The sequence below is a fragment of the Diplotaxodon limnothrissa genome, linkage group LG7, assembly GCF_057381915.1.
Source record: "Diplotaxodon limnothrissa isolate DT_005_m linkage group LG7, D_limnothrissa_male_GT1.1, whole genome shotgun sequence".
Lineage (NCBI taxonomy): Eukaryota > Metazoa > Chordata > Actinopteri > Cichliformes > Cichlidae > Diplotaxodon > Diplotaxodon limnothrissa.
Window position 1 is genome coordinate 60,657,956 of NC_140602.1, and position 26,988 is coordinate 60,684,943.

The 26,988-nt window shown below is 42.1% G+C and overlaps 1 protein-coding gene across 1 annotated transcript; it reads left to right on the top strand.

The window, feature by feature from the left end:
• On the top strand, positions 1–26,184 carry ca5a (carbonic anhydrase 5a). The gene is made up of 8 exons (XM_085360098.1): positions 1–152; positions 273–436; positions 5,905–6,102; positions 7,019–7,137; positions 20,477–20,572; positions 20,739–20,801; positions 22,154–22,312; positions 23,408–26,184. The coding sequence occupies exons 2-8, from the start codon at positions 295–297 to the stop codon at positions 23,576–23,578; spliced, it is 948 nt and encodes a 315-aa protein (XP_085216224.1). The 5' UTR covers positions 1–152; positions 273–294; the 3' UTR covers positions 23,579–26,184.
• The last annotated feature ends 804 nt before the right edge of the window (positions 26,185–26,988 follow it).

The window sequence follows — 26,988 nt, forward strand, 5'->3', positions numbered from 1 at the left end:
GTTATCGGTTATCGAAGGTGTGCGCCGAGAACAAGTGTGTTTAACCGTGTTGTTCTGGTGCTATTGCTTCACTGTAAAGCCTAGTAGAGTCTTGTTTGCTTTCTGCGGTCACAATTTGAATGTGTGTTGTTTCCCCCGACTTCAGAAAAACGGTAGGAGGGCACGGGAGGAGGAGGGCACGGGAGGAGGAGGGAAGCCAGCCGATATATTGTTTTCGGCAGGCTAGCTAACTTTAGGAGAGTGTAAAAGCTAACGACTCGACTCGTTTGCAGGGAAGCAGGTAACTCGGTTAAAATGATGACTTTCTCGGCTCTGGTTAGACCTCTGGCTTCACAGATTCACCGACAGCTCGCCAGACAAGCCAGGAGTCACCGGATAACGCCTGTCAGAGGATGTAACCTGACTGCGTGCTCAAGCAAATATGTGCTGTCTCAGAGTGAGTACTTTTGTTTATAAGGCATGTGTGGTAACGTTAGCTGGGCATCCTGCCTGCCAGCCGGCGGTCAGCTGGTCATTGTCACACAGATTATCTCTGCAGCCCTCACTGTGTGTGTGTGTGTGTGTGTGTGTGTGTCAGCTCGGCAGTGGTCGGCTTGTTTCATTCATTGCGGCTGACACACAGCATCGTTTGTTGGTCACTTTTGTTTTCATGCCACAGCAGCGCGGGGAGCTGTGCAAACCTGGAGCTGGACTTTGATCATCCCTGGATTTCGATCAGTCGCCTCTCTGGTGACTCGGCAGTGTTCAGACTCCAGGTTTTCCAAACACCTATTGATAACCGCTGATCGGTGTGCCCCACACCGGGGCCCTTTGACGCCCTTTGACCTATATACCTTCTACTTGTATGCACTTTATGTCATACTAAAGAAATTTCGCCTTAATCGCCGTTTCCACTGTGCATATCCTTATTGAGAGCACATAAAAATTAAAAAAAATTGTCACGTGTTACATTACAGTATGTACTTGTGCTCCTGGCAGATGTGTGACATGAAACATTCGCATGTTTCACAACTAATGAGTCACCACCTTTTATTTTCATGAGACCACAGACTTTCTGAACCACTCAAGCTTGTCTGAGCAGTTTTAATAATTTCACTAACACGCCCTGGTAATGTCAGTATTGCCTTGTTTGCTGTCTCCAGCCAAGTACAAGAGTCAACATTGAAAAATGCAGTATATTGGCGAAAGTAATTGCTCGATTGCCTTAACATGCATATAAACTTGAATGACATTTCATTATTAATTCATAAGGTTTAATATGATGTCAGCCCACCTTTGGAAGCTATAGCAGCTTAAACTCTTCTGGGTAGGCTTTCTACAATATTTAGAATTATTTATTGTAATTTCTGATGTTGGCCTGACTCGCAGTCTCCACTCTATTTTCTGTTTTGTATATATTTCTCCTGTTTGTTATTTATTTCAGCTGTCTTACTTTTTATAGTTAGTAGGTGACCTGTGCTATAGTCACAAATAAAAGGTTTTCTGGGCATTTACTAAGAGAGGCTATGAATCAGTATGGACATGAACATGCTTTATTTTTAAATTTGTCAAAATACTTAAAAGTATTAAATCTATCAAATTCACGTGACTGTACTTCTCATAGCTGTATGCCACCTTTTCTTATTTGACTGTGCAAAATTAAATTTGACATCTCAAAAATTTCTTTAAAAACATCGATCAAAATCTGACAGGAATATGAATAATTTCGGATTAATAGACATTAGGGCTGCCACAAACGATTATTTTGATAGTCGACTAGTCACCGATTATTTTTGCGATTAGTCGACTAATCAGATCATCATCCATTGGACGTACAGCTTATTGCACCAGCAGCATCTGGTCTTATATAACTATCATTAGCTTACAGCTTGAAGTGTTTGTGCTAACTAAAAATAAAGACAAGATGGTAGTTTATTAATTTTTAATGAAATTTGCAGATTGTTTCGGTGAAGTTTAATAAACTCCTTGCTTTCTAAAATATAACAGGACACCGGAGTATATTCTCCAGAGTCTCACACTTCTGATAATCAGCTGTCTGCTTGACAGTTTTAGCTGTGCAAAAACTATAACTTTAATCTCAGCCAAACCGATTTACTCAGGAACAAATAAAATACTAAAGAAAGCCAAACAATAACATTTTTAAGTTATCTAAGTGACTTATATATATGTTTAACCTGACTAGCAAAAGACGGCGGTGGGTTTGAAAACGATTTGCCGGGAGTCCGGTGTTCTCACGGCTCTAGTTAGCCTTGCCCCCGCCTAGCTAACGAGCTAGTGGGTAACAGACGTCTCCGAAAACGTCGGAGCGCTTTTGAAAATATGTGGTGTCTTGATAAACTGAGCAGATATTTGAGGTTTACACAGCTACATTCTCGCCTGAAAATATGTTAAACGTTTATTTTGTGACCCAGAAAGAATAATAAGAGTAAAGTTAAAACTAACTAGCTGCCGCCATTGTTGACAACTGCGCTGGGCTGCGCTATGAATTCTGGGACACAGCTTCTTCTTCTTCGGGGTTTAACGGCAGCTGGCATCCTTGTACATGCAGTGCTGCCATCTTCTGTTTCAGTCCGTTATTACACTCTTAAATCCTGCTACTCATTCCTGCGTCCTTTGTGATCTTACAAAGCTTCAAACGATGCGTCGACTATTAAATTAGTCGTCGACGATTTTAATAGTCGACATAATCGTGACTAGTCGACTAATCGTGGCAGCCCTAATAGACATACCTACTTTAAAGCTGGGCCATCCTGAGGCCCTCCAAGGTATGGAGGCCTATCTCCCCTCACCACACTCCCTGCCAGTGGCTGATGCCCTCAGATGTCGGTGCATTGGTGGTTCTTGGTATCCAGGGCTGGGCGCTCGGGTTACCCAGTGGCTGCTTGTCAAGTCAAAACAACTTTATTTATCCCCAAGGGGCAATTAAGATAGATGACAGGGGTTGGTGCCCGTGGCTTGGTTGGGCCAGTTCAGGGGGGTGGGGGGCCCTCAGGCCTCTGGCCCCTGGACCTGGGTTTCTGTCCACTCTGGCGCAGTTGGCTGCTGTTATTTACTGTTAGCTAGATTATTGCGATGGTGTTGTGTTTATTATGTTGCTCTCCCCTTTGCTTGTTTTCTCTTCTGTTTTTTCTTCTCTCAACAGGTTTTTTTAAGTGCCCTTTCTCACTGTCCCTCTTCCCCTCTGTCTTTTTTCCCTCCCTCCCTCCTTCCTTCCTTCCTTCCTTCCTTCCTTCCTTCCTTCCTTCCTTCCTTCCTTCATTCTCCCAGTCATGTCTGTCCCATCTGTAACAACTGAAAATAAAATAAATGCATAATAATAATAATAATAATAATAATAATAATAATAATAAAGGTCAATCAAATGGACCAACATGGCAAGGCCATTATGTTCCACTTAGTAAAAAGGCAAAATAAAAAAAACTGGTGAAGTAATAAAAAGTGATAACAAGTTCTACTAGTAGCTTTAAAAATAGTCAAAGGGAAAAACCTATTAAAAGGTAAAGTTTTTACTATAATTTTGACTGACGTCCAGCTGAAGCTCAAGGATGTATATTAAAAAATGTGCCAGGTGTGCTACACTCTTACTTATTGTTTGTTTTACACAATTTTCTGTGTGGATTTTTTTTGTGGAAAGCTGTGGTTATTTGCTGAATCTCTTGAAGTGGAGTCTTTTGTTCCTAAAATAAAAATAAATCAGTCTCAGCTCCTCTCAGCTTTCTTATTGGAAGAAAAATAATGTTGTTGGTCAGACTTAAATGAGTAGTTGGCTGTTTGGGAGTAGAAAAACTGTCCATTCCAGCAAAGCTTTTATGTTCAACCATTGTAATAAACTAGAGTTTATATTTAACTTTTACCAGCTTGTTGTGTCCGTCTGTGTCTGTACAAAGCATTACCAAAAGACTGGGTTGTTTTGAACTGGTCAGTGGGATTTTTTTTCTTCTTTTTTGCTAGTTGCTTGGTCTTCAGTTTGATATCTGTGTAAAGACACATTCGCTCTTCGTACACTCTTAACAAAAGTAGCAGGGAGGCATACTGATATCTTGCCAGCTTCAGAACAATGGTGCACTCTGTTCCCTCAGTAGTGCCTGTTGGGTAAAAAATTTTCACCTCAGTGGGTTCAGATGGTTTACTCAGTCCAGACCTCAAGCCTGAACATAAAGAGATTCTACCTGCAAGCCTCAGCTCAGGGCACAAAGTTTTTCGCTGCAGAGCTTTGGAGTTACTGAGGTCTTTGGAGTATACAGAGAAAACAGTATTTTGTTACTGTTTTTGCTGAAACCATTCCTTCTTTCAGAACCATTATACATAGTAATCATTTAGTCGGCGAGGAGTCCATTTTATTTGACATTTATGTAATATATTACTCAGATCATTCGTTTCTAATTCTTTTTTAATTCCTTATTTGTAAGTTTAATTTGCCAGAACCTGTTAAAAACTTTCAGATTATTATTTTTACGAGCTCGCTTATATCAGAGATTGTTTGCTAATTAAGAAGAATGACTCCAAGCACACTCTTCTGTTTGGTAGCAGGAGTGACTGGAGCTCAGCTGTGATGGTCCCCCAGTGAGGTGCAATACACTAATTGGCTCAGAACATGTTATTAGGCTGGTTACTCAAGACTGTTGTGAAAGTCTTTGAAAAGATTCAGGTCCCTGTGTCCAGGATGTGGAGCGACACTATCATATCACAGTTACCAGTCTTGCACATTGGATGGTATGACTTTTTTTCCCCTGCATTTGTGAAGCTTTTATTATGATGCGTCTATGGGAAATGAAATGCGAGCTTGGCAGATTCGCTGATGTCTGCAAGGCAAGATATAAACATCTTGTCCTGTGCCAGGAAAACTCGAGCAATTGCTCGGTACCTCCACCCTGATTTAAATTAGGATAAGTGATTTGTGATATGCTCCTGAAGTGAGTCCCTTTTATGGATTCAAGGCCATATAAACTCCACAGTTGATAATTGCAGTGCAAGAGCATGCATGGCTTTGGAAGCAGTTATTGTTCATGCAATAACTGAGACAGGCAGCCGACTCTCCTAGGAGGAGCCACTGAAATCCCATGAAGATGAAGGTCATGTCCCAGTCGGACCTGTTGAGCTTGGCTCTCAGTGGAAACCTTATGCTCCGGAGAGAATGAATGATAAGGAAAATAAAAGACTGAACTGCCTTTGTGCCCTATGAACTGCGCATGTTCTTTTTCTTGTTGATCTAGGTTCAGATAAATGAGTGAAATAGTCTTTTAAACTGTGTGTGTCCTTTTCTTTTTCTAAGGAAAAGACTTTTTAAAATAGTTTTGGATGTATTTCAATAGCAGAGGCACAACACCTAAATAGGGAGGCAGAGAGAATAAGCAGAGCTTTGAGTAATTAGAAGTCAGGTCTGTTGACAGATGTTGGACTGAGCATGCAGTTTGACTGGCCAGAGGTCCTGGTCAGGTTCTCCTGCTGTGGAGGCGAGCTGAGGGCGTGCCAAGACATTCCGCGTGTCACTTTCTGTACAGCCGGCCCACTTCTCTCTTATTTAGTAATTTCCTTTAGGGAAAAAAAAGTAAGCGGACTAAAAGGAAGTGAGATTGCTTACTTGCTGACTTTTCAGTCAGTTCCTTTTAAGAGCTCGGGGAAGAAGGATTGTACCTGTCTTTCTAATACTGTCACCATTTGAATCTTCTTTTTATGAAGCATTTTTAATTATTATTATTTTTTAAATAATGGATTTTACAAAAATGCAGGAAGCAGCGGAGTGCAACATGAAAAGTAGGTTTAAGGGTTTTTTTGGGTAATCTTTTCTGCTGTTCCCTTTGTCAAGAATTTTTAACTCTGACTGGAAAACGATAATCTTCAATATCACTAACTTGTGTTTTGTTTTTTTTACATTTTCCTCTTCCTCCTTCTCATCTCCTTCAGTGCATCCCATGTGGCAGGGACCCCTCGTGGTACCAGGAGGGGATCGTCAGTCGCCAATTGATATTGTCGTACGCAAGAGCATCTTTGATTCAAAGCTGAAGCCTCTGGTTACCAAATACGACCCGCATACTTGCCAACAAATCTGGAACAACGGTTACTCGTTTCTGGTCGAGTACGATGACACTACAGACAAGTCCAGTAAGTACTCTTTTGTAATCTGCATGTATATATTTAGTTAAAATACTCCAAACAGTACACATTAAGTTATTCAGGTAATTACTCCCTAGAAACCTAGAAAGTAAGATTACAGTTTGTACCATGTAAGTTCCTCTTTGTTGCCTGCTCAGATGGCAGCAGGTCTGTAGCTTCCATTTAAATCGGGAAGAATTTAAGGGAAATCTCAGCTGTAGGAATGTATGTTTTGGTCTACACAAGGGGATTATCTTTTCCTGCACTCCCCCTTAAAGAGCACTCAATATGTAGGAAAATCCAGTAAGCAATACTGCTCTTAAAGGTGCCATGTGGGCTGTCATGTGACTTGTATGTTTGTGCTGACCCTTAAAAGTGCAACGTACCCTGTCCTTAAAGTGTCATTTTGGTATAATTACTGGGGTGTGCCAAAACACTAACTTTACTACCCATTAAGATTCTAAATATAAATCATGTTTTGGTGAGATTACAACAATACACTTTATAGGGTGTCACATGCTGCCAGTCTTTGTATTAAAAGCTTTAAAGCTTAGTCTGCGAGAACAATAACAGGTTTATAAACTTCACTTTGTGAAGAACTTTAGCCTTTATTTTTTTGACAACAGAAACCTTTATGCTGCTGTATTTGGAGAACGAGAGGCCTTGTCAGTGTACAGATACTGTGAGGACAATAAAACATTATTCTTTCATAGCCTCGTTCTCACCTTAATGTTTCCTGGATGTTTGATGTCAGTATTACTCCCTGAACAACCTGTTTCTGAACAGTCAGTCTTTGTCTGATAATTTCCACCCTTTGAAGGAGGAAACAAGTAATTAAAAATTCCTTGAAACATAAGCTATTTCCTCTGGACGAATCCATGTTTGATGCACTGATTTTTCATGTCCTTGAACTTTATGGTTTCAGCGCTACAAGGGGGCCCCATGGAAGACAAATTTAGGCTTTGCCAGTTCCACTTCCACTGGGGTGAGACCAACGCCTGGGGCTCAGAGCACACCGTGGACAAGAAGCTGTTCCCCGCTGAGGTACAGCAGTGCTGCCACCTCCATACACCAACACAAACACATGGAAAACATGGGGTCACGTAAATGTTCACAGCCATCATTTTTACCATGAATTTATCCAAGTCCCCTTCTGATGTGCACTAATTTTCACTAATGTTGTTTGATTATGTCGCTGGTCAATCTAAGAGCTCGTAACATTTATATATTACTTGGAAAGTATGCACAAGATTATGTGTTGTGGGATTTGTAATTTATGCTGACCATATACAAGTTGCAGTTACACAACTAAGACAGGCTCACCTGGAAACTCTTAAGGTTTTAATTTAAGAAGTTGAACATTAATATTTATATGCAATAATAATAATATGTCAAAATGCAGCTATTTTATGCACAGTTCCTTATTTTCTGGGTTTTAATTTTAATAGGATAAACTCGCACAACAATAACAGAAGTGCTTATTTTTCATGGACGTCACCAAAGACTGGCTTTCCTCCTTAGTGGTGTTTTGCTAACCTTCACTGTGGCTGCTTTAAGTGGTTGTTTGTGGGTCTTTCTGCTTTTAGTGATGTTCAGCTCCGTCTGGTTGACATCGGGGAAGAGACTGAGCCAGTGGAGATTATTCCACTTCTTTACCATTAAAACTTCAGCCTGAAAGGCATTGTTTTAGTTCTCTCTTATTAAAAGTCTGTTGCACATCTATTAGTGACTGACTGAATGGACTTCAGCATCAGTGCAGTAAATTCAGATGTTAGATGCTTTTTAATAAGATTGTTTTTTGTTTGTTTTGTTGTTGTTGTTGTTGTTGTTGTTTTTTTTACAGATTTTGGATTTACAAGATTTTATTTTTTTAACAAAAGCCACAATATTAGCATCACCTGAGATCAAAACACCACCAAGTACATGAGCGTGTTCATACCTGTAACAGCAGTGTTCCCCTATGCACACACTCTGTTGATGCTTAAAAAGCCCTGACCTTGCAGCAGCTGGATTAATGTAGCATGCTAAGTGCAGAAGCACTGCACACTGTATGCTATTGTTTAACGAGCCGCTGAATGGAAACTCACATAGGTATTACTTAAGAAGCAGGTAATTGAGAGAGAGGGGAGGGGGAGGGGGGGTAATTCGCTGTCAGTCATTTGCAATTACTTTCTGCATCACTGGATCTTTACATAACCCCTCACTGAACCCACTATTGTATTGATGCTTGCCTGAACTCAACTCAAGTAATATTACAACCCCAACTCCAAAAAGGTTGGAACGCTGTTTAAAATGTAACTAAAAACAGAATAGAGGGATTTTAAAATCTTATAAACCCCTACTTTATTCAATATAGAACATAGAGATGGACCGATCCGATATTACGTATCGGTATCGGTCCGATACTGACCTAAATTACTGGATCGGATATCGGAGAAAAATAAAAAATGTAATCCGATCCATTAAATATCACGAAAGCACCTCACAAAACTTGCAACACGCCGTAACTCGCCTCAGAACGTTAGCACGTCGGAGCAGTATGCATCACGTGATAGAGCGGCTGTGGCATGTGGGACCTGTCGGTGGTCTGGATAGCATGTGGAGCTTCGCTAGCAACCCGGCATTTCATCTCCGACAAAGTTATCCCCGAGAGAAGTAAAGCAAGTGTGTAAGTCCATCTCTGAATGTTTGTAAAGCATTCCTGCGTTAAGCTTAACAAGCGACTGCCTCTTCTTGCTGCTACTTCAATCATGAAACTGCTTAACGATCAGCTGATCGGCTTTTCTGTCGGGACTCCATCTCTCTTCTTTGTTTTTGGCCCACTTTGCACCAGAAAGAGGAAACCAGCGGCTGAACAACAGCAGCACGTTTAAGCTTGATAAGCTGTTGTTAGAATGTATTTAATATTACTTTCTACTCGAGGATCCTTTTCTACGTAGCTGACAGCTGGTAACTGTGCAGGGGCGGATCAAAGTTTAGCCAGGGGGGGCGATAGGGCATTAACAGGGAAAAGAGGGACACAAAGTCATACTTTTCTTTCTTATTCTCATTTAAAATGTCTAGCTTTTAATAAATAATTATCTGACACCCAAAGTTTTAATTTGATGTAAAATGAATAGAAGTCAATTACTGTATATAGTGACTATTAAGTCTAATATATATATACCCTAGTAAGCTATAGTACTTTTTCCTTTGGGAAGGTACCATCTGTGCAGTCTGCAATTTTGTTGAAGAAAGATGTTGAATCTATTTAATATTTCTTGAAAAATAATTGATTTCTGTGCATTTTCTTTCACACTGCATCAAATTAAGGTTGATTACGTCGATTAAGCATCATGAGGTGGAGGGTGGGGGGTGGTTCCCTATTTTTTATTTATTTATTTTTGTTGTTGCTGGGAGTTGGAACCCTATTAGTTAGGTTGCTTAATATTTACGCTAAGTACTCTTTAAAATACCAGAATAGGGAGGATGGTGTAGGTTTAAGTTTATTAGATTGATCAGTATTTCGGAACTATGAAATATTTTTTTTTGCATATAGGTATAACAGAATAGCTTTAGTGTAGTTGTTGTTTTAAACTTGAGTATGAACTTATACAAAATGCAGCAAGATATTTAAAAAAACAAAACAGTTTTGTTGATTAAAAAAGACTACCGTATTTTCACGACCATAAGACGCACTGTACTAAAAGGCGCAGTCTCAGTTATGTGTGCCATTACTGTATTTAACACACACATAAGGCGCACTGGATTATAGGGCGCATACAAGTACCGTATGCGTATTTAAAAATAAAGCGGGAGCAAACCTGAGTTCGGTACCTTACTCACATTTTTATTACCAGTAATCGTCATCATCAACAACACACAAGCATACAAGTGTGCATATTTAAAAATAAAGCAGGAGCAAAACAAAGTTTGGTACTCACATTTTTATCATCAATCAAACCCATCGAAGTCCTCATCCTCTGTGTCTGAATTGAACAGCTGCGCTAAATCTCCATCAAACATGCCAGGTTCACTTTCTTCACTGTCAGAGTCACTTTCCGTGCCGTGCGGCTCCTTGGAAATGATGCCAGCTTTTGCGAAAGCTCGAACAACAGTGCCAGCAGACATGTTAGCCCAAGCATCTACAATCCATTGGCAAATTGTGTCGTAACTCGCCCGGCGCTGCCTTCCACTCTTGGTGAAACTGTGGTCTCCATCGGTCATCCATCGCTCCCAGGCCGCTCGCAGCCTTACTTTGAACGGGCGGTTCACACCGATGTCCAGCGGTTGGAGCTCCTTTGTCAGGCCTCCCGGAATGACAGCAAGCTCACAGTTCATTTGTTTCACTAGTTTTTTCACATCGGCTGTGAGATGGGCACGCATAGAGTCACAGATTAAGAGCGATGGTGATGCGTGGAAAAAACCACCTGGTCTTCTTACATACACCTCCCTCAGCCAGTCTTTCATCATTTCCTCATCCATCCAGCCCTTTTCATTTGCCTTAATGATGATTCCTGCTGGAAACTTCTCTTTAGGCAAAGTCTTTCGCTTAAAAATCACCATAGGCGGCAGTTTCTGTCCATTAGCATGGCAGCCAAGCACAACAGCAAAAGAAGACTTTTCATACCCCGTTGTGCGTATCGCTACCGTGCTGGTCCCCTTCTTCTCCACAGTGTGACTCACCGGGATGTCAAAAGTGAGCGGGACCTCGTCCATGTTAGTGATGTGGCTGGGCTGGATGTTTTTGTCGGCGATGCATTTGCTGCAGTAGGAGCGGAAGATGGCCAGCTTTTCCTTATAATCCGCTGGAAGTTGCTGCGCTACCGTAGTCCTGGTCCGGATGGAAAAATGGCACCGTTTCATAAAACGAAAGCACCAAGACGGACCTCCTTGGAAATGTTCAATGTTTAGGTATTAATGTTTCTCCCAAGCTTGCAGATCTAACTAAATTAAACCATATCCCACTTTTAAAGAAGGTAGAAGATGATCTGGCTAGATGGAAATGTCTACCCATATCACTCATGGGAAGGGTTGCCGCTATAAAAATGATGGTCTTACCAAAAATAAATTATTTATTCTCAATGATCCCAACTAAACCGCCACAAGATTGGTTCAGATCTCTAGATTCATGTATGTCCAAATTCCTTTGGAAAAATAAACCCCCACGTATAAGCTTAAAAACACTACAAAAGACCAAGGATAAAGGAGGACTAGAACTGCCTAACTTTCAGCACTACTTCTTAGCCAACAGGCTTCAGTTTATCTCAGGATGGCTAAAACACACCCTCTTAGATGAACCTTGGCTAGATGTAGAACAAGCACTCTGCAATAATCTAGAGATCTCAGACCTACCATTTATCAGCTCAAACATCCAACGACATGAATGCTTTAAAAGCATCAACATCAGCTCTTCTCTGACAGCATGGTGGGAGTTTCTAAAATTGACGGCGTCTTCATTAATCCCATGCAAACGTACACCTATCTGGAACAACCCTGACATATTACAAAACAATAATATGATAAACTTTTCAGATTGGAGTGATAAAGGAATCAAATATTTAGAACATATACTAGAAGGAACAGAATTTATTTCATTTGACGGACTAGTTACACAATATGGGATCAACAAGAAAAGATTTTTAGAATATCAACAAATTAAATCCATAGTAAAAAAGAAATTTAAACCGGGTCAAGTTGAACTACAAACACCACCAAGTGTGGTTCAATTTCTTACTCTTAAACCCCCCAAATTACTATCCAAAATATACAGAATGCTTTCTAAAACAGATGAATCAATATCACTTCCTATTGCAAAATGGGAAGCGGATTTATCAGTTAACTTAGACCTAAACTTCTGGTCTCAGATTTGCTTAAAAACCTTTCATCTAATTAGAAATCCCAGTCTTCAATTAATTCAATACAAAATATTACATAGAGTGCACTATACAGGTAATCGGATGTTCAAGATGGGCTTTACGTCTACCAACAACTGCTCACACTGCCAAACCAATTCACCGGACAATTATATCCACGCTCTTTGGTTCTGTCCACCAGTTCAGAAGTTTTGGCGCGAGATATGTGAAGACTTATCGAAGTGTCTGAAATGTAACATTCCAACTTCCCCCTTAGTGTGTTTGTTGGGCAGCTTAGATAATGTCACTTCAGAAAAGAATATCGCCCATATGGTTTTCACTGCCCTATGCATAGCCAAGAAAACAGTCCTCATGAACTGGAAAAATAAAAATAATCTTAATTCTAACCAATATAGAAATTATCTATTAGATTACATTAGTCTTGATACAGCCTCTGCCACCACATCAGATCAATTGCTCTGGGCTCCTTTGATCAGCTCCATCACCTAGTGGGGGTGGGGGGTCATAGTTTGGTCCCGCCTTCACTGTTGTGATTGGTGTGGGGGTAGGGACAGGCTTAGGGCGTCGGGGGGTTCCCCGGAGGCATCTTCCTTGGGGGGCTCAACCCGGGGTAGCGGTCATGTCCGGTTAGGGGCTCTGTTGGCTCTCCGGTGACTGTTTCCTCGCGGCTGCGTGCAGCGGGGCTAGGGGAGGGTCTGTGCTGACGGACGTGGGTTACTGACCTGGTAGCCTGGCTGGCCCTGGGTGGGTCCGGGATGGGCGTGAGGTTCTGGGGACGCTCCGTCTCTGGGCTGGGACCCGGACCGGGCCTCGGGGGCTTGGGTCCTGGTTGGTGTGTTGCCGGGGTTGTGGGCGGGTGGGTGCATGGGGGCCCAGCCCTGGAGCAGGGTGCCGCCGGTGCGTCGAGCCACCTGGGGGGCTCTTCAACTGGTGGGGGAGATTGTCACATCTTGCAGGAGCTTTCCTCTCCTCAGGAGCTCCCTCTGCAGGAGGGGGAGATACAGGAGAGGTGGAGGAAGATCTCAGCCTGGGTGTTTATTGTCTTATGTAGTCTGGAAGATGAGTGGATGGTGGGGTGGGTGCAGTTTTCTCTGTGGTGGGGTTGGGTGGACTGTCCCGGGCTCTGTGGGGCCGGGCGGCGCTGCTGCACTGGGCCCGGTCTGGATGGGCCTGGGCCCCCTTTCCCTGGCGGGTCGCGGAGTATGGGGGTCAGCGGGGGAGCTGGCCCCAGGGAGGGGTCACTTGCCCCTCCCTTCCTTCCCTCCCCATCTCCAGCTGCCTCCCTCTTCCCGCTCCACCACAACCACCCACACATGCAGGGCCTTGGAGTAGGGGTATGTCACCAGGGTGCAGAGGAGGCTACCCCCCCCTCTGTCCCCTTCTGGCTGCCTCTGCCTCAATTTTATCCCACAACTTAGACATTCACATTACTCACACTCTCATTACACATACATATAGGATCTTGGGGGTGGGCACGATACACGGAGTCCAAAGTACCATCAGGGTGTACACCCCACCCCTGGCATCGTTGCCCACCTCTCAATTTTAAATACACGTAGACATTGAGGGCTAGCAGGAGGGACCATGCGCTTACCTGCTGCTCTCTGGCAGGTAGCTCCATGCCCTCCTGGGTTTTAAATGCACCTTAGAACACACATGCATCAACATTACAATGAGCGGGTGGAGGGAGGTTTGGAGTCTTCTCTCACCCCCGTTCTCTGCGACCTGCTGGAGCAGGGGGGCTAGGACTAGGAGGAGGAGTTGGCCGTCCGACTGCGGTCTGGAGTGTGGAGCCTTCCTGCTGCTGCGGAGTCGGGGCGGTCTGCCTCCCCCCACCGCAGGGAAAAGGGAAACACCACCTGGGTCTGGGTGCAGTTCCCCCCTCCAGGGGCGGGGGCACCTAGACCCGGTTTGTAGAGTACGCTTGGGGAGTGTGATCGTGTGTACAACGTCTCTTTATGTCTGTCTCCACGTTGGTTGAGTGTGGAGTAAGTGCATATGAGAGCATGAGGGTGGGAATGGATGTTTGTATCTATGTGTGCCTGTATGTCTGTGTCTATATGTCAGGTTGGGTGTCAGGCGCCACCTCTCTGGGGACATCTCAGGCCCTCCAAGGTTTGGAGGCCTATCTCCCCCTACCACCACTTCCCCTGCCAGTGGCGGACCCCCTCAGACATCGGTGCGTTGGTGGTTCTTTGTGTCCGGGGATGGGCGTCCAGGTACACACCGGCTCACTCCTTGGCGGCCGCTTATCGGGGCCTGGAGCCTGGGGCTCGCTCGGGCCACTTCGGAGGTGGGGTGCCCCCGGCCTCTCGGCCTGGGGCTCGGTCACTCAGGCGCAGCTGGCTGCCGGCGGAGCTCACGGGCGCGTCACTGCAACTCCCCCTGGCTTCTGCTCCGCGGCTGCTGAGTGAGCCCTCATCTGGGACTCTCCTCAGCTCTTTCCGGGACAGTGGCGCAGCTGCCCCTCTGTTGGTCTTCCTTGGTCTCTTGTGTTCTGGGGGCCTCTGGATGTCTGGAGTTTTGATCTCCTCCACACCTGCTTCACGCCCTGGAGGACGGGGCTGTGGCCCCCCCACACCCTCTAGCAGATTATTACATGAAGGAACCTTTTAAAAAAACAAAAAACAAGCGCGTCCATGCTCACAGGTGTACACACGGGTGATCACACCCACAAACTACACCCTTTTTGGCTCCTACCTCAAAGCACACTGTGTTCTGTTGATCTTATGTGCTGCACAATAATGTTTAACATTTAGTATTTACTGTCATATTCCCATATATCATTGTGATGTTGTTTATTCTATTACTTGTTCTCTTCTGCTTGCTTTCTTTTTTCTTTCTCAGCAGGTGATCCAGGTGATTGATATATGCATTTTTTTTTCTCTGCCCGTTCTGTTGGTTTTTGTCTTTTGCCCTTCTCCCCCGTCCCTCTTCTCAGCTGTTTCTCTTTCCCTCTTTCTTTCTCCCCTTCTTTCCCCCAGTCAAGTCTGTCCCGTATTCAGTAAGTGAAAATAAAATAAACAATAAAAGGTGAATCAAATGGAAAAAAAAAAAAGAAATAAAAAAAAAAAAAAAAAAAAGGAAATGTTCAATGTTCATCTCTTCAGCTAGTGAAACTGCTTTTAGCCGAATGGTGACCGTCGAAACGCTTCTCCCGCTCGTTCTTTGCTCGATGATCCACCGCTCGAGTCTTTCCTCCAACTCGGGCCACCTCGCCTTATGTCCGCGGAAACTCAGCTGCGATTTCTTGACCTGCCGGAGCTTGTTTTCTAGCTTCCTCCATTTGTGAACCATCCATTCGTTAATCTTAAATTCTCTCGCCCCTGCTCGATTTCCATGTTCCTCCGCATAGCTGATGGCCTTCAGTTTAAACTGTGCTTCATAAGCATGTCTCTTTGCCATTTTCAGGGTTGTTAAAACAACGATGTTCCACATAATGCACATATCTGTCCTTTTATGCAGGTATGTGCGATTGTCCGGTATATACGATCAACGCCCACACTTCACCCTTTAGCGTTCTCATGGTGTTCTCTACTACGTCCTCCTTACAACACACAGGGCGCGCTGCGCTATAGGGCGCGCCGTACTTTTTGAAGAAAATCTAAGACTTTTAAGTGCGCCTTATGGTCGTGAAAATACGGTATATCGGATTCATATCGGTATCGGCAGATATCCAAATTTATGATATCGGTATCGGTATCGGACATAAAAAAGTGGTATCGTGCCATCTCTAATAGAACAATATATCATGTGTTTGAACTGAGGAAATGTACAATTTTCAGATTCCTTGTTATCCACAGGTTAAAGCTCTATCATGCAAAGAAGAATCCATATATGAGCATGATCTGGAAATGCTTGTCTTGTTTGGGACAAATCTAATTTAAAATGGAGTGAGGCAAAGAGGAAAACTGTTGTTTGATCAGACAAATCAAACTATGAAATGCTTTTTGGAAAATTTGTTTCTTTTTTTTCTTTTTATAAATTTTATTTTCAGTCACAGCAGCATGTTAACAAAAAAACATTGAGCATACAGTAGTATGCTGTTCAGTATTTACAATACCCCAAAAGATAACAGAAATAGAAAAGGAAAAAACAAACAAACCAAAGAAACCCCTACAAAACAACAAAAAACAAATAAACAACAACAAACAAATATAAAAATAAAATGTATAAGGGACATTCAGTGTACAGTTAACTATGATAGTGATATAGAGATATGGCATCCGGTCATGATAAGGTGGTCATTTTAAATGTTTCCATGTACATCAGGAATGGCTGCCATGCCTTAAGAAATTTGGTGGTTGAACCTGCCAGTGTATATCTCATCTTTTCTAAATGTAAAAACCTCATGAGCTCTGCAAGCCACTGTTCATGTGTGGGAGGAGCTTCCTGCTTCCATCTTAAAAGTATAAGGCGCCTTGCGATAAGTGAAGCAAAGGCAATAGAATTCGAATAGCATTTTGGCAAAGTGATGTCTTGAGGTATCACCCCAAAGATAGCCGTTAGAGCAGAAGGATCATATTTAACGTTATACATCTCTGACAGAGTGCTAAATATAGACACCCAATAGTTATGAAGATTGGGGCATGTCCAAAAGGTATGAAGGAGCGAACCTGTTTCTGCTTTACATCTGTTACACAGAGGGTCAGCTCCTGGATAGAACTTGGCTAACTTTTCCTTGAAGATATGTAATCGGTGTAGGACCTTAAATTGAAGGAGCCCATGCCTGGCACATATCGAAGAAGAGTGTACCCTCCGGAGAAAAGATTGCCAGAGCTCATCTGTTATAGTCATCCCAAGGTCTTTCTCCCACTGTGCTTTAAGGATGAAGAGAGAAGGAGATTGAAGATCTAATAGTATAGCATAGATTTCTTTAATCGCCCCTCTCTTATGAACGTTTATATTAATAATTTTATCCAAAGAAGTTTCCTCAGGTAGTTCCGGAAATGAAGGAAATCGACTCTTTACAAAGTGACGAACTTGTAAATAGCGGAAAAAATTTTGCCGAGGAACATTAAACTGCTTCAGGAGCTGCGTGAATGAGGCAAAAATCCCATCTACAAAAAGGTCTTTGATATTTCTAAGGCCATTACTTTCCCATGTTTTAAAGGCAGAATCCATCATGGAGGGTGGGAACATATGATTTGAGCAGGTAGGTGCTTTAATTGACATTAAGTGTAACCCCAACCTTTTCCTACATTGCACCCAGATTCTGAGCGAGTCATACAACAAAGGGTTACGTTTATAGGTGTATAGTTCTAATGGGAGAGCTGAACTCAACAAAGCTGATAGGCAAACTTTGCCACAATTGATTGACTCAATTTGGAGCCAAGCTGGAGTCTCTGTAGTAACATTACTCATCCAGTACAGCATATTACGAATATTTGCTGCCCAATAATAAGACTGAAAGTTTGGCAAGGCTAATCCACCCAGTGGCCTAGTCCTCTGCATGAAATCTTTACGAATTCGTGGACTTTTGCCATTCCAAATAAATGCAGAGATATGCTTATTCAGTGTTATAAAATACTTATTGGGTAAGTAGCATGGGATACATTGAAATAAATAAAGGAACTTGGGTAGTATGTTCATTTTGATAGAATTGATGCGGCCAGTTAATGACAGTGGTAAATTGTTCCATCTCTGAAGATCTGTCTCAGTATTTTTAAGCAGCGGGACAAAGTTTCTTTCATAAAGATCTTTGTGGGTAACCTTAACCCCCAGATAGGTCACATACCCTGATTTAACGTTAAATTGAAAATCTGAAAATGAAATCTTTCTGGCTATAGAGTTGACACAGAGAAGTTCACTTTTATGCAGGTTCAACTTGTAACCTGAAATATTACCAAAACATTCAAAAATGGCAAGAGCACGGGGAAGAGAGCATAAAGGCTCTGACATATACAGCAGGAGGTCGTCAGCATATAAGGATATTTTGTGCTCCTGGTCACCTTTGAAGATGCCCTTAATGCAACTGTCAGCTCGCAGTTTAATTGCCAGTGGTTCAATTGATAATGCAAAAAGAAGAGGGAATAAGGGACAACCTTGTCTCGTACCACGGAGAAGTGGGAAATAAGAGAATAACGAATTTGTTCTAACACGTGCCATAGGTGAGGAGTAAGGTAACTGAATCCATGAAATGAAATTAGGGCCAAATCCAAATTTATGTAGAGTATAAAACAGATAATCCCACTCCACCCGGTCAAATGCCTTCTCAGCATCGAGTAATAAGGCAATTTCAGGGGTTGTAGTTGACTTGGTGTGTAATATGTTTAAAAACCTGCGCAGGTTGAAAAAACCATGCCTACCCTTCACAAAACCTGTCTCATCTGGAGAAATTAACAATGGTAGATATTTCTCTAGCCTGAGAGCAAGTGTTTTTGACAGTATTTTAAAATCTACATTTAAGAGTGATATAGGACGATATGATGTACACTCTAATGGATCCTTATTTGGCTTCAATAGGAGTGAGATGGTCGCTTGTCGAAGCGTTAGGGGAAGACATTTTGAAACCAATGACTCAATGAACATGTCTCGTAATAAAGGTGATAAACTGTCTTTAAAGGTCTGGAAAATTTGTTCCTAAAGAGGAGAAGGACTATCCTGCCTGTTATCAGTCCTTGGTTCCAAAGCCTCCATCTCTGACGGCATGGGGGAGTCGTAAGTTATGATGTAGATTTCTCACAGAATCTGAAAAAAAAGCTGACCAGGTTTATTTGTAAGCGGCAAAATACTTTTTATAACTACAATGGATGCTCCTAAGGCTCTTACATTGACACCAACCTGTAAAATTCATGTTCCTTTAAACAAAATGCAATCACTCAGTTTAAATGTAAATGTATCCTTTCAGAGACAAGTGGAGTTGCTCATTAGAGGTACAGTTTATTTTCAGGTTGTTAGGCTGCTCATTCAGTGCATTCCTCTCAGTGTAGTACACAAGAATGTTATAACTAAAGCTCAACCCACATGTTTAATAGCTAATACAACACACACAAACAGAGAAACAAGCCTCCTCGCAGTGGCATGTGGCCAATAAGAAAAGATGCGACTAAGATGAAGTCTCTGACATTTTTTCCTGAGTAAAATAACGATTTTCAACTAAACCCTTGCAGGTTTTTCTTGGGTCTAAATTTAATTTTTTTTTCCTGTTGTCATGCTCTGAGTTAGCAGTTGTCTGCACACCTGAGCGTCACGGTGGTCCTCTTAGTCTGAGCGTCTGTGGGTCTGTACCTCTGACACTTGTTAAAAGGTGGACAGTGGAACAGCTCATTTAAACTTCTGCAATAAAACTTTGGAAGATTCATGCCTACGACGTAATCTACTTTTACATGTTGTCAGTTATCTTGTGCTCATGTTTCTTTGTTATGTGGTGCTTCCCATGGGGGAAACAAATTTAAACCTGGGACTTTGTTCCCCTCCTGGGTCCTCATTCTTTGTTTGCTCAGTTTACTTTATTTTTTAACTTTTGGTGATGAACATATTTGTCCCACAGGTTTTTCCGTTTCATATGTTTCCTGACATTAATAGTTCCCACAACTACCTGACATTTGTTTGTCCTTACATTGAGGTGATAAATATTATGATTTCTTTTTTCTTTTTTGATTGAAAAACTGTGAAAAACGTATCTGCAAATGCATCAGAGACATTGGCAGTACTGCACAGGCCCGTCACGATAGCTGCAGGACGTGTCGTTGTATTTCCAGGGGAAGTGCGTGTTGGGTTAGGGTAGGCCACATTGCAGGTTTTCAGAGGGTTTTGTGCTTACGATGTAACTAGAACGTAGATTTAACGGAAAAGTATTTAAAAAAAAAACATATTTGTAACAATTCCAACTGCCCATAGCTAAAACTGAGATTAGTCATGCAGGTATTTTATGCTTACTATTTGTAATCTTACATGTAATATCCTTCAGTATAAGTCAGTTTTTAGTTCTTAAGGTTAACAGAGAGGAGTAATGGAAAAAACAACAGTGTGCTGTTGAAACAGCGCAAATATTGCCTTAGTTTGTGGTCCTTTTATATGTACTCATGTACCCTGTTCGAATTGTTTGTTCTTCAAATGTTTAAGCGTTGTGCAAAACTGGTTACATTGTTTAAGCCATACAACTGTGGTTCTTTCATCCAGCTGTGTTTCTCTAATTCTTTTTATATCGCCAAATTCGGACTCGAACCTCAAAGTGTGTGTTTGTCTGTCAGCATCTGAGTTTACAGACTCGTACATTTGTCCTGTATATAGAACATCTATTTTCATGTTGTTCCGTTACATTCACGCACACTTATGTAAGAAGCTCCACTCCAGTGACTGTGTGCGTGTGCGCGCGCAGAGCATCAAGTTGCAGTTATGAGTCACAGCTTCATGGGATCTTTGTGTCATATTTTAATACAATTAATAAAGCTGTAATTTTTACACTAGGTCAAATAAAAATATAAGAAGGCAGGAAGGATTTAACAGGAAAACAAAGATTATAGCTGTTACAGTTTGGGTCACATACAGACAAACTCATGTCTTTGCTTTGTGTGCCGCTTTAGCTCCACTTGGTCCACTGGAACTCTGACAAGTACAGTCTGTTTGAGGAGGCAGTGATGGAGGATAACGGGCTGGCGGTTATTGGAGTTTTTCTGAAGGTACATCACACACTGTCTTTCAAGTCCTTAAACAATGACCAAAATCATATGTTTTGGGTTACTTTTGATTTGCGTTCAGCAGTGTGTTTATGTGAGAGAATGGTAACAGCCGTCCAGCTGATTTGTGAGTGACGATAATCCAGATTATGGTCTAATCTTTGCATAGGTGGGAAAGAGACACGAGGGGCTGCAGAAACTGGTGGACGCTCTGCCTGCAATCAGACACAAGGTTAGTCACACACACATATGTGTGTATACCTGTTGTGTTTTTTCTCTGCTTTAATGAGAAAGTGTATTTACCTTTGACAAAGAGCATCACAGACCAACAATTCTGTACCTGTCAGTTTATAGGGAGGTGGTGCCCTCTAGTGGTTCAGGCTTTCTTTCACACAGAGAATTTCATTTTTTTTTTTCACCAAGTAGTCAAAAGAACTGAAGTCAAACTGAATCAGTAGCTGTGTATTCACTGCATCCAAGGACCTGAAGATGAGGTAAATTACACTAGCTCTGTGCATTAATAAATGTAGCATATGTAGGCAGCTCGCTATATGAAAAGAATGCAGGCAAGAAACAACAGGGAGGAAGCAAAAGAGCTTAGTGCTTTTAACCTTGGATTGATTATTGGTGCAGAAATTATTGATTATTGGTGATATGCTTTTTCTGGTCTGCTTTTTTTCCACGAACAACAGTCTAGTTCAGAGAGTGTAGCAGAAAATTACAAACACTCAATAAACTACAGTTCTGTGGTTGGAAAGCTGTAGAGGGTGGCGTGCAAAAGCGGGCGGTTGCATCAGCACTCTGTACTCTATTAACTTAGAACAGGAAACCAAGACTATATTGGGCACACATTTACCATACCTAGACAGTTTTCATCTTGAAACGACGACAGACTGTCCTGACAGATCATGATTTCTGCTCCCACATCAGATTGTCAAGTCAGAATTTGGTGATAATGAGACGAATCCGTGGTCCACAATGCGTGGTGTTAACAGTTCAAGCTGCTAATGGTGGTGGTGGTGTGATATAGTTTTTCCCTTGATTTTAACATGTTGATCTGTCATTATAGACCTGTCCTGAGATATGATTATATTTCCTTTACACTGTTGCTTGTAGTTTTTGAAGGTGACTCACTGCAGATTGTATTTTCCCCTTGTTTTTTATCACTACTAATTCACAGCTTATCACTAATAAGGTCTGATATGAATGTTGGTTCAACAATATAATAAGAAGTGTGTGCTAAATAACAGATGTTGTGTAACACATACCAAACAAATTTTAAATATATTTATATTATAGTCAACATTTAATGATTTTAAAAATTTTACAATTTTCCACAGAGTGCATCCAGTCTGCTGTTGTGTATTTTCTGTAATATACTTGTACTGTTACACTTGCGGATGCTAATATCAACACGGCTGTGAGTGGAAGCTGTGAACTTGAGACGTACGCAGAAAAATGTTGACTCACAGGGAGAGGAGCTAAAACGGCTTGTTTCAGGCAGAACTAAGGATCAGTTTGAAGTGTGAATCATGCAAAGTCCACAAGCTTTAACTGAATATTTGTTTCTTTGGTCTTCTGCAGAACAGTGTAGTAGCGTTTAACCGGTTCGACCCCGGCTGTCTGTTGCCCACCAACACAGATGACTACTGGACGTACCACGGCTCTCTGACCACGCCTCCTCTGACAGAGTCTGTTACCTGGATGATTATGAAACAGCACATAGAAGTCAGCCATGAGCAGGTAAGAACGATGTTTTTAAGAATCACAACACAAAAAAGTAAAGAATGTTAACAATGGGTCGACGTTTCATGTGCAGTGTGATTGGTGGTGTCTGTTTTCTTTTTTTCAATCCTTCTTCCTCTGTTAAACCTTCCTCTGTTAAAATCCTAAGATGTTAAAAGGTTTAACATCTTAGGATGTGGTCCATCCTAAGACCAAATACAGACAAATAAGGGCAGAGATGTAAATGAACACTGTATTAACACATGTTTGAGTGAGTGGGGATCAAAATTGAGGATAAGCACTGTTCCAAATGTGTAGAACTGGTTGCTAACGTGCTATCCATGACTACTATTAACCCTTTTCCACTAGTACCTACTCAGCCAACTCAACATGGCTCAGTTTGGGATGTTTGGCATTACAATAGAGTCTGAGGTTGTTATAACAACATTGTGGCCAAACGTCCTGTCATTTGTATGCAACACTAACACCACAACAGTGGAGGACGTTGAGGCAATGGCATACCTGCTGCCAAAGTAGTGCTTCTTTGTGTAGCTGTTTCCCTCGTTGCCAGGTTTTTGATTTTTGTGAGTGAGATGCTCTAATGATTCATGATGCCACTGACTAGCCAATCGGTGGCATGCAGTCTCTTGATGTCACATTTTCAGATCATCTCAGATCGATTGGAATTCCAGCCGAGCAGGTACTAAAAAAGTACATACCACCTAATGGGAAACCCTAAAAACTAAGATAAGTCAAGCTGACCCGAGCAGGTACTAGTGGAAAATGGCTGTATGAGAGTTATTGCTGCCCCATGGTGGGCACGAATCACTGGTGCAACTTTAAGTTGAGTTGCACACCAACCTTTGGATATGTGCTGTTGTGTTTTGGGAACAACTGTTCTTTCAAGGTAACTTTCAGTAGTGGTTTCCGATGACAGTTGAGGTTTATGTGAAGGTGTGTTTATTTTCACCCACACCCATAAAAACCAGCACAGCAACATTTCAGCTTCAGGATTCCCAGTTCATTGAAATTACCCAGAAACTAAAGATATTATCTTTTGAAGAAGTTTGATATAAATCTCTGCTGTCTACCGCTGACTCTCTTGCCCTATAGTTGGCTGTCTTCCGGAGCCTTCTTTTCACCTCAGCCGAGGAGGATATGCAGAAGAGCATGGTGAACAACTTCCGTGTGCAGCAGCCTCTCCGGGGCCGTGCCGTCCGCTCCTCCTTCAATCCCTTCCTGAAGGAGGCGCCATCCACTGAAGGCGACAAGCACAACCACTGATGCTGCTAGACCCTTTTGTCTTCTCTTAGAGTAACTCACACAGTGACCACTGTCCACACTTCTGTTGTTTTCCTTTCTTCATGCTGTCAGAACATGTTGTTGCTCATCAACATCTGATGCTGGAAGCAGGTTTTTAGAGTGTAGCACAATGTAGGGGGGATGTAAGCAAACTGTTTCTGATTGGTTGCGGTTTTTATTTTCTTTTACAATTTGGTTTGACTGTTGCAGACCAAAAGCCAATAAGGGATGCTTGCTGTGGGGAAAAAGAATATTGATAAGAATGGTATTTATTCTATATTTACAGTCTTTTCAGTTACTGTATGTAAAGTTTGTAGCTACAGCTGTGTGTAGGGAGTCACACCGAGCTGCAGGTACAAACTTCATGGTCACAGCTACAGCAGAGAGTGCTCTGATCTCCTCGCTGTGATGTTTTTATCCTTATAAGGAGGCAGGAGCTACTGTAAGTTTACAACACAATGCCCTGGAGATTTTACCAAACCGTCAGGGGGAACGTGCCTCCCCAGTAAAATACTCAACATATCTAAAATCATCAGTGTTTTACCACTTGTACCACAATGCCACTTTTTTCATTCTTAAAGTTGTAAGATTTACTGTTTTGTTTTTTTCCATCTACACACTTTAAACCTTTAGTGTCGTAGCCTATAAAGAGTCATTTATATATTATACTTTATACATCTTTGTTTTATTCGGACATCCTATAATTTAAAGAGTCTGAAAGCTGACTCTAAGCTTTGGTTCTTCTACATAGAACCTGTGTAATACGCACAATCATGCCTGGTTACTATAGCACATACACGCATCCTGATTGACCCAGAGTGCATGTACCTGTGTCACACTGGTGCACCCAGTTACTCTGGCTCACAGTGATCTCCATTAGACACTATAACCGCCGTGCCTTTAAATGTTCTCTGTGTGGCTCACTGCTTTTTGGCAGCTTCACCCTCACCCCTCTCAGGATGGAAAGTATCTGTTCCCCCAAGATATAGCTCGGGTACAGTGGTTGGTGGTCACTCTCAGAAATGGTGGAGGCTCAGCTGCTATTTACTGCGATGCTCACCTCTTACTTCCCAGACAGGTGTACTAAGAAGTGAAGAGTCAGTTTTCAGTGTTACAAAGGAAGCTCTGTTTGCGCTCTATACCTACTTATGGTGAACTCGTAACCTGGTCTGCAGCAGAGTCAGTTATCAGTTCAGCTCATTTTGGCTTGGCCAAAAACTAAACTGATTCCACTGATCTCTCTTCATTACAGTATGGGACGGCATCAGACCTGCATGCACAGGTGTAAAGCTTTAAAGTTGCAGCTGTCATGGTAACCTAAAGATGTATTTGCATATAAAATCCCAGAATTAACAGTTTTCTTCAGCATTGAGCTTATGACTTATTGGTAACATCACTGTTGGTTTTATTGACCTCTGAATAAAGCAGGCCAGCAGTCTGGATTAACCACAGTTTGAGGCTTTGTTGAACCAGCCAACACAAAGAAAGCCTGACTATGTTGAACTTGCTTCATAGTACACCTGTCTGGTAATTTGAATGAATCGAGTTGTAATTGGGAGGAAGCTGCTGTCTTTATTAGTCTCTGTGGTGCAGTTGTTGTGTTTTAACAGAAGATTAATCGCACTAATGTGATAGAACAAATCAGTCTGCTGTTTTTGGATTGGAAGGGGTTTAAAGTTACAGTTATATTTAGCATAAAATGTAATGTAGAATCCACATCATCATTATTATTATTATTATTATTACGATTGATGTTTTAAAGCTAAAGACCTTTTGCAGGATGTACTTGGATAGGTCACAGGAGGATAAATTACCTCTAATGTTGCAGCATGTTTTTATTTTTATATACAAGGATTCCACTATTTGAGTTTCACCTGTAACCTATCCAGAGGGGACCTATTATGCTTGTTTCCATCGACATATTTTTATTCTTGGTCTCTACTTGAGTAGCTTTGGTTAATTCATGGTTCAGGATGAATTTCTTTCTTCTGATTGGCTGCTGTTCATAAACAACAGGTGGGTGGGGATTCTGCACTCACAGAGAGCTGTGTGCCAGAGTGCTTTGTCACCTGTGACATTGTACAGGCAAAAATATCTGCCATTTAGAGCAGCGATAAGCCTGTTTTTTGTCTCACAGTGCACCATTTAAAACTGAATATGAAGATTCATCATTTTAGCATAATTATATGACAGAATATGAAGAAAAAAAGCATAGTAGTTTCCCTTTAAAGATGTAAACTAGAATAAATTAAAATGATATGCAGATCCAGTGCAGGGACACAAAGGTTTTGAAATCGGGAACGATTTTAATGCAATGTTACATCATCTAGAAAGGTTTAGCAGTTGTCATGCTTTGGCTCATGTCCAGCAGCCGCAGTGCTCGAAATTGGACTGTGCAGCAACGTCAGAAAGCTAAAAGGAAGTTTGAGGTAAAGTTGAGAGAGGAGGAGGGTACTGATGGAACGATAGAAGGAGACATGCATGCAGAGACCTGTCTGGCTCTGAGATTGGTCTTATTTCAGGACTGCAAACTGGAACATCGCACCATATCTGGCCACTTCTAACGTCATCTGTGTGCAAAGGTTTTCTCCAATAAATGGCCTGTATTTATATAGCGCTTTACTAGTTCCTAAGAACCCCAAAGCGCTTTACATATCCAGTCATCCACCCATTCACACACACATTCACACACTGGTGATGGCAAGCTACATTGTAGCCACAGCCACCCTGGGGCGCACTGACAGAGGCGAGGCTGCCGGACACTGGCGCCACCGGGTGGTGAAGTGGGGTGAGAGGTCATGGCTGTCTTAATGATCCCTCTGTAACAATGCAACTATCCAAACTTGCCCTCCTCCTGTCACCGAGGCTCACGTGATTCTTTAACGCCCTGCTCCATCTCCCCCGCGGGTCATCCGTTGGCCCCCCAGTCGAAGCAGAGCACGAAGCTGCACAGCGACTGGACTTCAGTGGACATGTATTGAAAAGATGCGATGTGCACTGGGTGATGTTAATTGTTGTGACGGCTGCAGACTGGCTAGATAAACAGTGAGGGGCCCGCAGAAGGCAGAAAAGATTTTAGCGTGAAGTTGAAGTGGAATTTGATATGGTGGTGTGCTTGGGGTTTTTTTCTTCTTCTTTGTTCAGTGTATTGTACTAACACGGGAGACAAGGGACCCAGTGCTGCCTTCATCGTGTACAGCTGTATTTTATTCATGTATTTGAATTGTGCACCATCATCTGCTGTGGTTTTTCATGGCTTTTTACTCATGTTGTTACTTTCTTATGCCTTTTTAAAAAAAATTGCAGTGCTGTTAATATTAACATATTACAATGCTCACAGTCAGTGCAGACTGATTATTTAAATGGATTGATCTATCAAAGTATGAGGCACT